We start from the raw sequence: 12,661 nt of genomic DNA on the forward strand, positions 1-12,661 counted from the left end.
AAACGCGTCGAAAAGCGCGCGCATTTTTAAATATGTTCTGAAATGTAAAACTGAAATTGTAAATATAACAACAATTTTATACTGTATAAATTAAAGCAGAGAGACAGGGAGGCAGGGAGAGCTTGACAGAGTATAAATATAATAGAATGAAAGTAAATCGTTTAATTAAAAATAGCATTGTAACTTGACAGTTCTAATGTGTCAACAAACAACTAAGTTATGTTATAACATTAATGACACAAGAAATTAATTTTTTATTTCATTAAAAGGATATATAATTCCAATGCAATCCTTTGCCATTTACCTCTTCTCATTTATAGTTTATCCTTAAATTCAAATTTAATAATAAAGTTTTCGTGCAAGGTAATCAATCATACATAGATAAAACTTGCTCGAAGCAGTGTAAACACAAATGGTACACACGGGCATGCAACTTCCGCTTTTGCCTCAATTTGGTGGACTAATCACCGATCGTTACCTTGTTGTCCGTACTCTTACTTGAGATACTGTGGGTGTTTACGATAATTCAAGTTCGAGTTAGTTTCACTAGGACCGACAATGAGATATACATAACCATCTAGAACCTTTATGATTCATGACAACTCAACGCTGTCTTGTATTGCTTGAGTTAAATTCATTGAATTTGTTGAGTTTAATAAATATAATTATATACATATATATATAATTATATCTATTAAAGAGGTATACCAACATACATACCAACATTATTTGTTTCTTAGACTGATTTGCAGTTAACCTTTTTTTATTACAATAAAATTTGCTCTATAAACTCAACAAATTCAATTAATTTAACTCAAGCAATACAAGACAGCGTTGAGTTGTCATAAATCATAAAGATTCTAGATGGTTATGTCTATCTCATTTTTCGGTCCTAGTGAAACTAACTCGAACTTGAATTATCGTAAACACCCTGTAACGTGAATACTCGATTATTGTGCGTATGAGCCGCGTTTGCTGTCTGACATAACCTATTGTAACATTAACACTTTCCGTATGTGCCAAAAAAAAAAAAAAAAAAAAAAAAAAAAAAAAATATATACGGTTAAACCGAAAAATATACGGCTGACGGTACGTTAAATATCCTCATAAAAAAAAGACACTTTTCGTAGTGCTCTAACCTTTTATCAATACAGTATATGTTACTTTTATGTGTGTTTCTATATATAAATATATAGTATCTAGTGTTTATTGTGCTGTGCAGTATATATGCCATTTTATCCCATTGGTAATGGAATAAAAAATTAGTCCTCTAAAGACAGACACCAAAAAAGCTGGGTAAAAAGGTTAATTATTGTTTTTTGTAATTTGGAATTGTTTCAATGTCAAGTGAAACTTTTACTGAAATAATTATTTTTTACTTGTCAGTGAGAGTCTTTATTATCAATATGATTTTGAAACAATTGCCAAATAAGTAAAGCCAAAGGCGGTCTACTCGTGAGCTGGTAAAATTTAATGAATATAGCCAGAGACGATATATTTGTGAGCTAGCATTTTCAATGAATATAGGGTGTTTACGATAATTCAAGTTCGAGTTAGTTTCACTAGGACCGAAAAATGAGATAGACATAACCATCTAGAACCTTTATGATTCATGACAACTCGACGCTGTCTTGTATTGCTTGAGTTAAATTCATTGAATTTATTGAGTTTATTGAGCAAATTTTATTGTAATAGAAAAATGTCAACTGCAAATCAGTCTATGAAAGAAACAAATAATGTTGGTATGTATGTTGGTATACCTCTTTAATAAATTAATAATAATATAATTAATATAATATAATATAATAACATATAATATAATATAATAATATAATATAATAATAATATAAATATAATATAATTTTATAATAATAATATAATTAATAATAATAATAAATGACATTTTTCTATTACAATAAAATTTGCTCAATAAACTCAACAAATTCAATGTATTTAACTCAAGCAATACAAGACCAAGATCTATAGAGAGAAGGTTACCTCATCCGCAAAGAGGGACGAGGGGCAAGAGGGGCTAATGCTGTGCGGGGCGAGCGGCAAGAGGGGCAAATGCTGAGCGGGGCGAGCGGCAAGAGGGGCAATGATGATCTCATCGTCAAACAGTAGCTGTCTCTTTCGCACGCTTTAGTGTTTTCTCTCTCGCTCCTTTAATATAGAAATGCTTTGAGTTTTTATCGAAAAAATACTTTTATTTTGTAAAATATTGATAGACCTGGAAATTGCGTAATAAAAATTGAAAAGTAAATTAGAAAGGCGCTATAAATTACATATATTGCAAATTATAGCGCTAGATATTTAACGTTTATAATGTTAAATATTGCTGCAACAGATGCATTTGTAATACAAATTGCTTTGTACTCGTATTTAGACTGTAATATTAATGAAAATAAAATATAATTTGGGGATATACACAAAAAACATCATTTGTAAAGTAGTAAAATAAAAGAAAAAATAGTACATATTGTTGCGTCCGCGAACCGGTATTTCACGCACGACAACGAAACTCACGAAATCAAGCAACACAACACAACACTTCGAATAAACAGAGAACACTTTAATAAGAACTCAACTCAAGAACAGTAACTCAACAGTAACTCATACAATAAATAACCGAAAATATAAGATTTAAAGACCGGAGCTGTCGTATACGTCCGCCCGAGCAGACAGCTATCTCAGATCTGACATATGACAGTTTGTTTATAACTGTCATAGAGACCCTTTAAACTGTTAATCAATATTCGTTGTCTTGACAACGAATATAAGAAAGATTATTAATAAATGCCATATGGCTTCAACTCTCTAATGACCGATCGATATTATCGATCGGTCCGTCAGCTGTAACACACACACAGCATCAGCGGTGAAATAGTACGGGCACAACACTGCCCCTCTTCTTCAAGATTGTCGTCCCGACAATCATTCTTGAATATTTCCTTTAGGACTGAGATGTTTCTTTGTTCTTCTCTGAGCTGCTGCAACAGATTTTCCGAACGAATATCTCCAATCCTCAAGTCGATTCCAGGGAATGTTTCCTTGCTCTACCTTGCACTTCATGCAAGTTACCGGGCTTGACTTCCCATCGACTTCTTAATTTTCAGACAAAGGGGGGGAATAACTTCCGTGGACCCAACGTCCCTGAGGACTCCCTAAGTCTTTGCCTCGGCATTTGCCCTCCGTCCCACGGGAAAACCACGGTCAAAAACCGTGGGCGAGGCAATCTTCATTGAGAACAAAGTTCACCGCCATGCTTTTCTGTGTTATTAATCCCTTCCTTCAAGGATCTTCTATGTTCACTGTAACTAAACACAAAATAAAACGAGTATCTCAAAAATAGAAAGAAAATTGTTAACTTTAAACTCAAAATTATAAAAATTTATTTATTCTAAAATTTGTCTTTCATATAATAGGGAGCTAATCTATCTAAATGTACCACTTTATTTTTATGTTTATTAGACTTTCTTATACAATAAACTACATCGTTTAATCTTCTTACGACTTCAAAAGGTCCTTCCCATTTACTTTGCAATTTAGGAGACCTTCCTAGAAATTTACGAGGATTGTATAACCAAACCTTTTGTCCTGAATTAAACAAAATCTGACGAGCATTGCGATCATAAAGAGCTTTAATCTTAATAGACCTTAAATTCAAATGTTGCCTAACTTCTTCATGAATAAAATTTAATTTTTCTTTTACTCGAGAAACGTAATTATCTCTGGAATAAACAGATTCTTGAGGAGGGCTACCGCGAAGAAGATCTAATGGAAGCTTTAAATCCCTGCCGAAACACATCTCTGCTGGAGAAATTTTAACAGACTCATGTCTCGCCGATCTAAGGGCTAACAAACACATTTCTAACCATTGATCCCAATCACGCTGATTTGTGGAAACAAATTTGGCTAAATAATTTGTTATCGTCTGATGTTGGCGTTCTACCAAACCATTTGACTGTGGATGGAACGGAGTAGTTCTTGTCTTCTTAATTCCTAATAATTGGGATAATTCAAAGAAAAGTCGCGAATCAAAATTCCTTCCCTGATCAGTATGAAGTTCCGAAGGCACACCAAACCTAGAAATAAATTGATTTACAAAAACTTCAGCGATGGTTTTAGTTCTAAAATTCTTTAAAGGAAAAGCTTCTACCCATCTAGTAAAACATTCAATAATAACCAACAAATATTTATTGCCTAGAGAAGAAGAAGGAAATGGACCCAGAATGTCCATTTGAAGCCTTTCAAATGGAGAACCGGTGTTATAAATCTGTAACTCAGATTTCCCCTTTTTAAAAGGACCTTTCTTAGCTACACAAGTTTCACAAGTTCTGCACCAATTTTCGACATTATTTTTACATGTCGCCCAATAGAATCGTTTTCGAATTCGATCAAGAGTTTTATTTATTCCAAAATGTCCTCCTGAAAAAGAATCATGAGCTTCTTCCAAAATTTGTTTAATTCTTACTCGTGGAACAATCATTTGTAATATAGAATTTCTTAAATTAGGTGTCTCCCATTTTCTATAAAGAATTCCATTTTTAATAACAAGAGAATCCCATTGAGTCCAGTAAATTCTAGCTGACGAATCTTGTGAAATGATTTCTTGTAAAAGAGGTCGATGGTTTTCCTCTTTTCCACGAAGAATCTTTTCTATAGCAAAATCTTTTAATTGCTCTTCTCTCCAGTTTATTGTAGAATCAAAAACAATTCGTCCAACTTCCTTTTCCTCTTTAATTTCTGTTTTAAAACAATAATTACAATTATTTTTTTCACAAGGTCGTCTGGACAAACCATCAGCATTTCCATGTAAATTTCCTTTTCGATGAATAATCTCAAAATTATATTGTTGAATTTGTTCCAACCATCGTGCCAATTGTCCTTCTAAATTCCGAAATGACATAAGCCAACGTAAGGAAATATGATCAGTCCTGACAATAAACTTTCTCCCATATAAATAATGGTGGAAAGATTTAAGCGAATCTACTACAGCAAGTAATTCCCTACGCGTAACACAATAATTCCTTTCAGATTTACTCAGAACTTTACTAAAATAGGCTAAAATAACCTTTTCTTTATCATTTTGAATTTGAGACAATACTGCACCAATTCCGTGATTAGAAGCGTCTGTATCAAGAATAAACTGTCCATCTTCTCTTGGAAAAGAAAGAATAGGAGAAGTAACTAAACGTTCTTTTAATTTTTCAAAAGCTAAATTACATTGTTCCGTCCAAATAAATTTTGAAGAATTTTCCGTTAATGAGAACAATGGTTTAGCAATCGAAGAAAAATCTTTAACAAATTTCCTATAATAGGAACAAAATCCAAGAAAGCTTCTAACTTGCTTCTTGGTTTGGGGAATAGGCCAATTCTTAACAGAAGAAATTTTTTCTTCATCAGTAGAAATTCCTTTTTTAGAAACATGTCCTAAATATTTAATTTCTTTTTTTAAGAAAGAACATTTTCTGGGATTCAATTTCAAATTAGAAGAACGTAGCTGAAGAAAAACTTTTCTTAATCGTTCAAGTAATCCATCAAAATCCTTACTAAAAATTATTACATCGTCTAAATAAACTAAACAATCCTTATTTAACAACTGACAAAACACCTTTTCCATTAAACGTTCAAAGGTTGCCGGAGCATTGCAAAGTCCAAAAGGCATCACTGTGAATTGCCATAACCCATTTCCTATCGAGAAAACTGTCTTCTCTTTATCTTCAGATCGTATTTTTATTTGCCAATATCCACTTTTAAGGTCTAAAGTGGAAAACCAAGAATTTCCAGATAATTGATCTAACATGTCGTCTATGCGAGGCAAAGGAAAAGAGTCTTTTACAGTGACTGCATTTAATTTCCTATAATCAACGCAAAACCTAATAGACCCATCTTTTTTTTTAACTAAAACCGCGGGAGAAACCCACGGACTCTGCGATTCTTCTATAACACCTTGTTGTTTCATTTCTTTTATAATTTTATCAACTTCCTTACGAAAATGAAAAGGAATACGTCGAGGAGCCTGTTTAATAGGATTAGAATCTTTAATTTCAATTTTATGTTCAATATCATTACAATTCCCTGCGACAATGTCTTCAGAGAAAACATCTTGAAACTCCACTAAAAATTGAGCAAACTAATCTTTTTGTTTTTCCTCTAACCCTTTTGTTTCATTTTCAAAGAGTTCCTTTAAGAAAGAAGGAATTCCTTCAACAGAATTAATGATATTGGAACAAATAAGAGCCTCCTTTTTACAAGGAGAATTTTCGAAGAATGAATTAAAAATTGTGTCAAATTTGACTTCCGAAAGAAAATCAATTCCTAACAAACAATCCTCAACCATATCAACAACATAAGCGGACAATCTCACTACAAATTTCCCTATTTCAACTAAAATTTCTACTTTATCCTTAACAGGAACTTTTTCTCCTGTAGGATACTTTAGATTCAACGTAGTTTTAACTGAAACCCGCCGTTTAGAAAATTTAACAAAATCACTTTTAATTAGAGTAACATCCGAACCCGTGTCAATCTTAAAATTACAATTTTTCTTATTAACTAAGCCTTTTACATAAAACATTTTTTTTTTAAATTATTTTTTTTATAATTTAAACAGTTTAATCTTATTGGGGCTCCATGTTCTTCCGCCGAACTTGCCCCAACTAGTTCGACTAATCCTAGTTTTCCTCAGACTTTTGCTTTAATGCGGGACAGTCCGCACGAAAATGTCCTGAACTTCCACATTGCCAGCATTCTTTCTTAGTTCTATCTTTTTGAAATTTATAACTTTTATTTTTATTTTGTATTTCACTGAAATTATTTTTCTCTTTATTTTTATTATGTTTTTTTTCATCCTTATTATTAGAATTAAATTGTTTGTCTTTGTAAAACTTATTTTCATTTAAATTTCGTTTTTGTTTATCAAAACTATTCTCCTGAATTACCCGAACTGTCATAGCTCTTTGAACAGCGATCTTAAGTGATGTGATTCCTTCTAACTGTAATGTTCTTTTTACAAAGCGATCTGATAGAGCTGAAATAAATTGCGCGCATGCAATTTTATCACGTATTTAATGAGAACACTCCGGGTACGCTAATTGTGATAATCGTTCAATATTGGAACCTAATGTTGCTTCGTCTTCACCGAATTTCTGCTTACAATTTGTAAATTGTGAATAATATGACTGTGAAAGATAGCTTTTACCAAAACGAAGTTCTAATTTTGATTTTAATTCGCAAAATTCTAAATTTTCAAAATCAGTCACACATTTCAATACCGCACGAGCTTTTCCGCGTAAACACGAAACGAGTGCAACCGTTTTTGTCGATTCTGACCACTGATTAGCGCGCGCGATTAAATCAAATTGGGAAAAGAATTCGCGAAGCGGAACTGTCCCATCGAAATTATCCGGTTTCAATTTAAACCCTAATTCTTTTACTATTGAATTTTCTAAATTATTTTCATTACTAATCGTTGTCCTATCTAAATTTCTATCACTAGTATCTCTTATATTTGTACGACTTAGCTGAGTTGTCTGGATATTCCTCAGCTGTTCCTCCATTCTGTGCAACATTTCTTCACGCCGTAGTAGCTGTTCCTGGAATTCTTCCTGCTGTTGCAAGCGTTCAGTGCGGTATCCTTCCTCTTGTCGCAAGCGCTCAGCGTGTAGATGTTTAATCTCTCGTAAAGCAATCTGTAACGCCGTTGCTTCTGAGGAAGTCGTCTCTTCCACAGGACAAAGCGGAGTCATTGGCCGTAATCTTTTCCGCGTCACTCTTCCCGTTTCCACTCCACTATCCGATCTCGAAGTCATTTTAGAGATGAGCAATCCCGGACGAGCCCCCAAAATGTTGCGTCCGCGAACCGGTATTTCACGCACGACAACGAAACTCACGAAATCAAGCAACACAACACAACACTTCGAATAAACAGAGAACACTTTAATAAGAACAGTAACTCAACAGTAACTCATACAATAAATAACCGAAAATATAAGATTTAAAGACCGGAACTGTCGTATACGTCCGCCCGAGCAGACAGCTATCTCAGATCTGACATATGACAGTTTGTTTATAACTGTCATAGAGACCCTTTAAACTGTTAATCAATATTCGTTGTCTTGACAACGAATATAAGAAAGATTATTAATAAATGTCATATGGCTTCAACTCTCTAATGACCGATCGATATTATCGATCAGTCCGTCAGCTGTAACACACACACAGCATCAGCGGCGAAATAGTACGGGCACAACAATATTTAAAAATTATTTTAAAAATAATATTTACTGTTTATATGCATTATTTACAAAAGAAATACTATAAAGAAATTTATTTTTTATATTTAATTGTGAAAACCTCAAAAATTGTCAAGAAATTGTAACTGAAATTCATGAATGTAAGTACAATTCTAGGATAATATAAAAAGCATCATACACAAATTTATTATGATACAAACTTAAATAATAAAATTGTAATATATGTTTCAACATTGCAAATGTGAATATTTATATGATAAAATTTACAAAGTGTTAACAATTTTTAAATATTTGCTAATAAAATATTATTGAAATGTTTCTGTTGAAATCTTAAAATAATTCTTTAAAACAAATATGATGGGGTATATATTAGGGATTATTAAATATGCGGTAACATTGTGATTATAAAATTTTATAAGTATCTATAATAAAAATTAAGTATAATAAGTATATAAGTATAATAATAAAATTTTTATAAGTATCTATAATAATAAAAATACATATATGTTGTATTAATCTGTTAATATAATATAAATATAATTAATTTAACGCAAATAAATTTCTTTATATTAACAGATTAATACAACATATATGTATTTTTATTATTATAGATACTTATAAAAATTTTATTATTATACTTATATACTTATTATATTTATTATACTTAATTTTTATTATAGATACTTATAAAATTTTATAATCACAATGTTGTTGCATATTTAATGATCCCTAATATATACCCCATCATATTTGTTTTAAAGAATTATTTTAAGATTTCAACAGAAACATTTCAATAATATTTTATTAGCAAATATTTGAAAATTGTTAACACTTTGTAAATTTTATCATATAAATATTCACATTTGCAATGTTGAAACATATATTACAATTTCATTATTTAAGTTTGTATCATAATAAATTTGTGTATGATGCTTTTTATATTATCCTAGAATTGTACTTACATTCATGAATTTCAGTTACAATTTCTTGACAATTTTTGAGGTTTTCACAATTAAATATAAAAAATAAATTTTTTTATAGTATTTCTTTTGTAAATAATGCATATAAACAGTAAATATTATTTTTAAAATAATTTTTAAATATGTACTATTTTTTCTTTTATTTTACTACTTTACAAATGATGTTTTTTGTGTATATCCCCAAATTATATTTTATTTTCATTAATATTACAGTCTAAATACGAGTACAAAGCAATTTGTATTACAAATGCATCTGTTGCAGCGATATTTAACATTATAAACGTTAAATATCTAGCGCTATAATTTGCAATATATGTAATTTATAGCGCCTTTCTAATTTACTTTTCAATTTTTATTACGCAATTTCCAGTGCTATCAATATTTTACAAAATAAAAGTATTTTTTTGATAAAAACTTAAAGCATTTCTATATTAAAGGAGCGAGAGAGAAAACACTAAAGCGTGCGAGAGAGACAGCTACTGTTTGACGATGAGACAGTGATGCGATATTTCCCACAGCGGTCCCGGCTCCGCTGCCTCACACAATCTTACAGAAGCGCTACGTCACGTATCCGTGTGAGCTCGGCCGTTCAACCAATGGAAGAGAGCGAACGCTCCCTTCCACCGAGCCGACACAACAGACGATAAATGCATGCTACTTGCATGTTAAAAGCAAGCGTTTCTGATTCAGAAAAGAAATTCTGAGGCGAGTGGCTGGAATATTAGAGATCACCTGTTCGAAACCTGCTTCGTGCAACTTTTTTTTCTTTTATGAATAATGTTAATTTAAGCATTAAATTACGCATTCGAATCAGGTTTCTTAAAAATTGTCTACAAAAAGATCTAACTCCTTCACATTTGAAATTTGTTTTTAAAAATTGCCTACAACTATACCACCATAGATCAGTAGCAATCTTTGATAATATCAGGAAAGAGCATATTCGAAAAATAATAAGATTAGAATTAGATGATGCCTACGCGACTTTACAATGCGTCAGAAAAGAATGCTATAAAATATATGAGATTGTAACTAGAATATTACCACTTAATTTATACAATACGTTTTTTAATGGGCAAGAGAGACGCTCCCAAAAATTGTGGTGTAGGAACTTAGTTAAGATAAACAAAAAAATTGAATGGTTAGTTTCTAAACAGAACATTGATAGAAGAGCAAGTATCAAACCAATTGCTTTCAATACTAACAATGTGAAAACACATAATAATTTTGGGTCTGATATTAATTCAAATATAATAATAATGCCTGACAATTTCAACTCTCAGTCGACCTTAGACGACAAACATAAAAAATGGTTCGTTAATTTATCAGATGTTGTAATTCCCAAAGAGGTCGAGCTTTTGTTACAATTGGGAGAACGTTTTAACATGCCTATCACGGAAAAAATGTCGATGTCAATTGAAGTCATAAAAAACATTGAAAGAAACATTGAAAGAAAGAGTGAAGATTACAAATGTTCTGTTAGAAATGATACTATATCAATTATAAATGGGTTCTGTAAGGGAAACTCCCGCAATAGTGTTGATGACAGAAAGTTACTCAATTGGTTGTACAAAACAAAAAAATTTATAAATGAAAACCCTGATCTATTATTCACCAGGGCTGATAAAGGCAATAGTACAGTAGTCATGAAAAAATCAGAATATATGGAAAAAATGGTCGACATACTTTCTGACACCAACACCTACCAAATTGTTAAAAAAGACCCAACTAAAATATTAACTGATAAACTGAGGTCTCTACTTGCCAGATGGAGAGAGAGAGGTTACATAGATGACATAAAATACAGGTGTCTTTTGGAAACGGACGGAAACACACCTAGAGCCTATGGTTTGCCAAAAATCCATAAAGAAGGATATCCTCTCAGAGTAATAGTATCTTCGATTAATAGCCCGTTATATAAGATAGCTAACTTTTTACATGGAATCCTTGCAAACAATGTACCTAATTCGAAAAGAAACATAAAAAATAGTTTTGATCTAGTTGAAAAGTTGAACGGTGTTTTTTTAGAATCGGATCATTGCCTTGCTTCTTTAGATGTTGTTTCTCTTTTTACGAACATTCCTGTTGAAAAGGCAATAGAAAGCATAAAAAACAGATGGGAATGGATTAGAAGGTACAATTCCATACCAATAGAAGAATTTTTAATTGGTATCAATTTAGTTTTAAATTCAACGTATTTTAGTTTTAATAAAGTAATTTACAAGCAAATTTTTGGCACTCCAATGGGTTCTCCTCTCTCTCCAATAATAGCAGAATTTGTGTTACAAGATTTGGAAAATTCAGCAATCGAACGTCTACCTTACAAATTACCGTTTTATTTTAGGTATGTTGACGACATACTATTTACGGCTCCAGAAAATCATTTAGAAGAAGTGTTGGAGACATTCAACTCAATGCATAGCAGATTACAATTCACATTGGAAAAAGGAATAAATAATCATATCAATTTCCTAAACGTTAAACTAATATCGGAAAACAATTTTATTAAATTTGATTTGTTCCACAAACCTACTTTTTCGGGCAGATATTTAAGTTTTTATTCGCATCATCCCATGGCACACAAAAAAGGTGTTATCATTGGCTTATTTGACAGAGTTGTAAAGTTAACACACCCACAATATTGGCACAAGAACATCGAGGAAATGATTTCCCTACTTTTAATTAACGGCTATCCATTGGAATTAATTTTTAATAGTATTAACGAAAGACTTAAAAAATTTAGCAATAATTGTTGTAATAAAAACAAAAATAGCAATGATAGAACGGGTTATTTTACGATACCATATATAAAAGAAACTTTTGATAAATTCACACGGAACATGAAAAAATACAATCATCAATTAGCCTTTTCGTGTAACAATAAACTTAATAGGTTTATAAAAACAGGGAAAGACATTATTGAATCCATGAGCCAATGTGATGTAGTATATAAGGTAACGTGTCATGATTGCGAGGCTAGTTATGTGGGACAAACAAAGAGAAAATTGAAAACTAGAATTAAAGAACACAAGTCGGATATAAATAAAAGAACGGGATCCCCTTCTGTCATTTCTTGTCATAGATTAGAAAAAAACCATGAAATGGATTGGGAGAATGTAGAAATATTAGACAAGGAAATGTCTTATAGCAAAAGGCTTATTTCCGAGATGTTGCACATAAAACGGCAAAAAACGAGTCTCAATAAGCAGAACGATACTGAGTTACTGCCAAACTTGTATTTGCCAGTTCTCAATTTGTTTACTGCTTAAAGATCACTCACTCTCCCACCACGAATCTCCTTCACATACGAGGTCTCTAATATATCCTCTATTATATTCAACTAGTTTGCCATGTCCACTCAAACGACACGGACCTCCAATATCATTTTTAGCAAACTGACTCGTTACACCGAATAGTTCTTAGTTT

At 31.7% G+C, this 12,661-nt stretch overlaps 1 protein-coding gene across 4 annotated transcripts in view; it reads right to left on the reverse strand.

Moving 5' to 3' along the window:
• The window catches only part of LOC105679222 (antifreeze protein Maxi), a 126,200-nt gene that overhangs the window by 51,157 nt on the left and 62,382 nt on the right, over positions 1–12,661 (reverse strand). Inside the window, exons 1-2 of one of the 4 annotated variants that reach the window (XR_010890086.1) lie at positions 2,867–8,408; positions 1,999–2,163 (exon numbers count right to left, since the gene is read on the reverse strand). The exons of 1 other annotated variant lie outside the window; for it this stretch is intronic. Coding sequence is in view for 1 of the 3 variants with exons in the window: in XM_067354468.1 (XP_067210569.1) it covers positions 1,999–2,111 (113 nt within the window). In the remaining 2 variants the exon portion in view is untranslated. Of the gene's footprint in view, positions 1–1,998; positions 8,409–12,661 lie in introns of those variants that run through there. 2 more of the 4 variants (XM_067354468.1, XR_010890085.1) reach the window with 2 other exon arrangements.

This window comes from Linepithema humile, chromosome 4 (genome assembly GCF_040581485.1).
Source record: "Linepithema humile isolate Giens D197 chromosome 4, Lhum_UNIL_v1.0, whole genome shotgun sequence".
NCBI classification, from domain to species: domain Eukaryota; kingdom Metazoa; phylum Arthropoda; class Insecta; order Hymenoptera; family Formicidae; genus Linepithema; species Linepithema humile.